Below are 226 nucleotides of genomic sequence, written 5' to 3'. Positions count from 1 at the left end.
CAGAAAGTAAAACAATAAATAAAAGTTTCCTTAGTGAAAACCATACCAGTAAGAGATTCGTGGCACATTCACTGATTTTCCCCTTAGACAAAAGCCAGCGCGGGGACTCTGGAAGGTACCTGGAAAAGATGTGGCATTGGGTTAACAGAAGAAAAGAGGGTTTGGAGCCTACAATAATGAAACTTGTAATTGGTGTATAAACAAACACGCTCGCTTATAAACAAAC

At 39.4% G+C, this 226-nt stretch overlaps 1 protein-coding gene across 1 annotated transcript in view; it reads right to left on the bottom strand.

The window, feature by feature from the left end:
* LOC119586936 (solute carrier family 22 member 5-like) overlaps nucleotides 1-226 on the bottom strand; it is a gene marked incomplete in the record, with an annotated part of 32,490 nt that overhangs the window by 6,515 nt on the left and 25,749 nt on the right. The window contains 1 exon segment of the mRNA XM_037935668.1: nucleotides 47-119. Coding sequence (XP_037791596.1) covers nucleotides 47-119 — 73 coding nt within the window.

This window comes from Penaeus monodon, chromosome 22 (genome assembly GCF_015228065.2).
Source record: "Penaeus monodon isolate SGIC_2016 chromosome 22, NSTDA_Pmon_1, whole genome shotgun sequence".
Classification (NCBI taxonomy): domain Eukaryota; kingdom Metazoa; phylum Arthropoda; class Malacostraca; order Decapoda; family Penaeidae; genus Penaeus; species Penaeus monodon.
The sequence above is the reverse complement of the archived record's forward strand: the minus strand, read 5'-3'. Positions and strand labels throughout refer to the sequence as shown.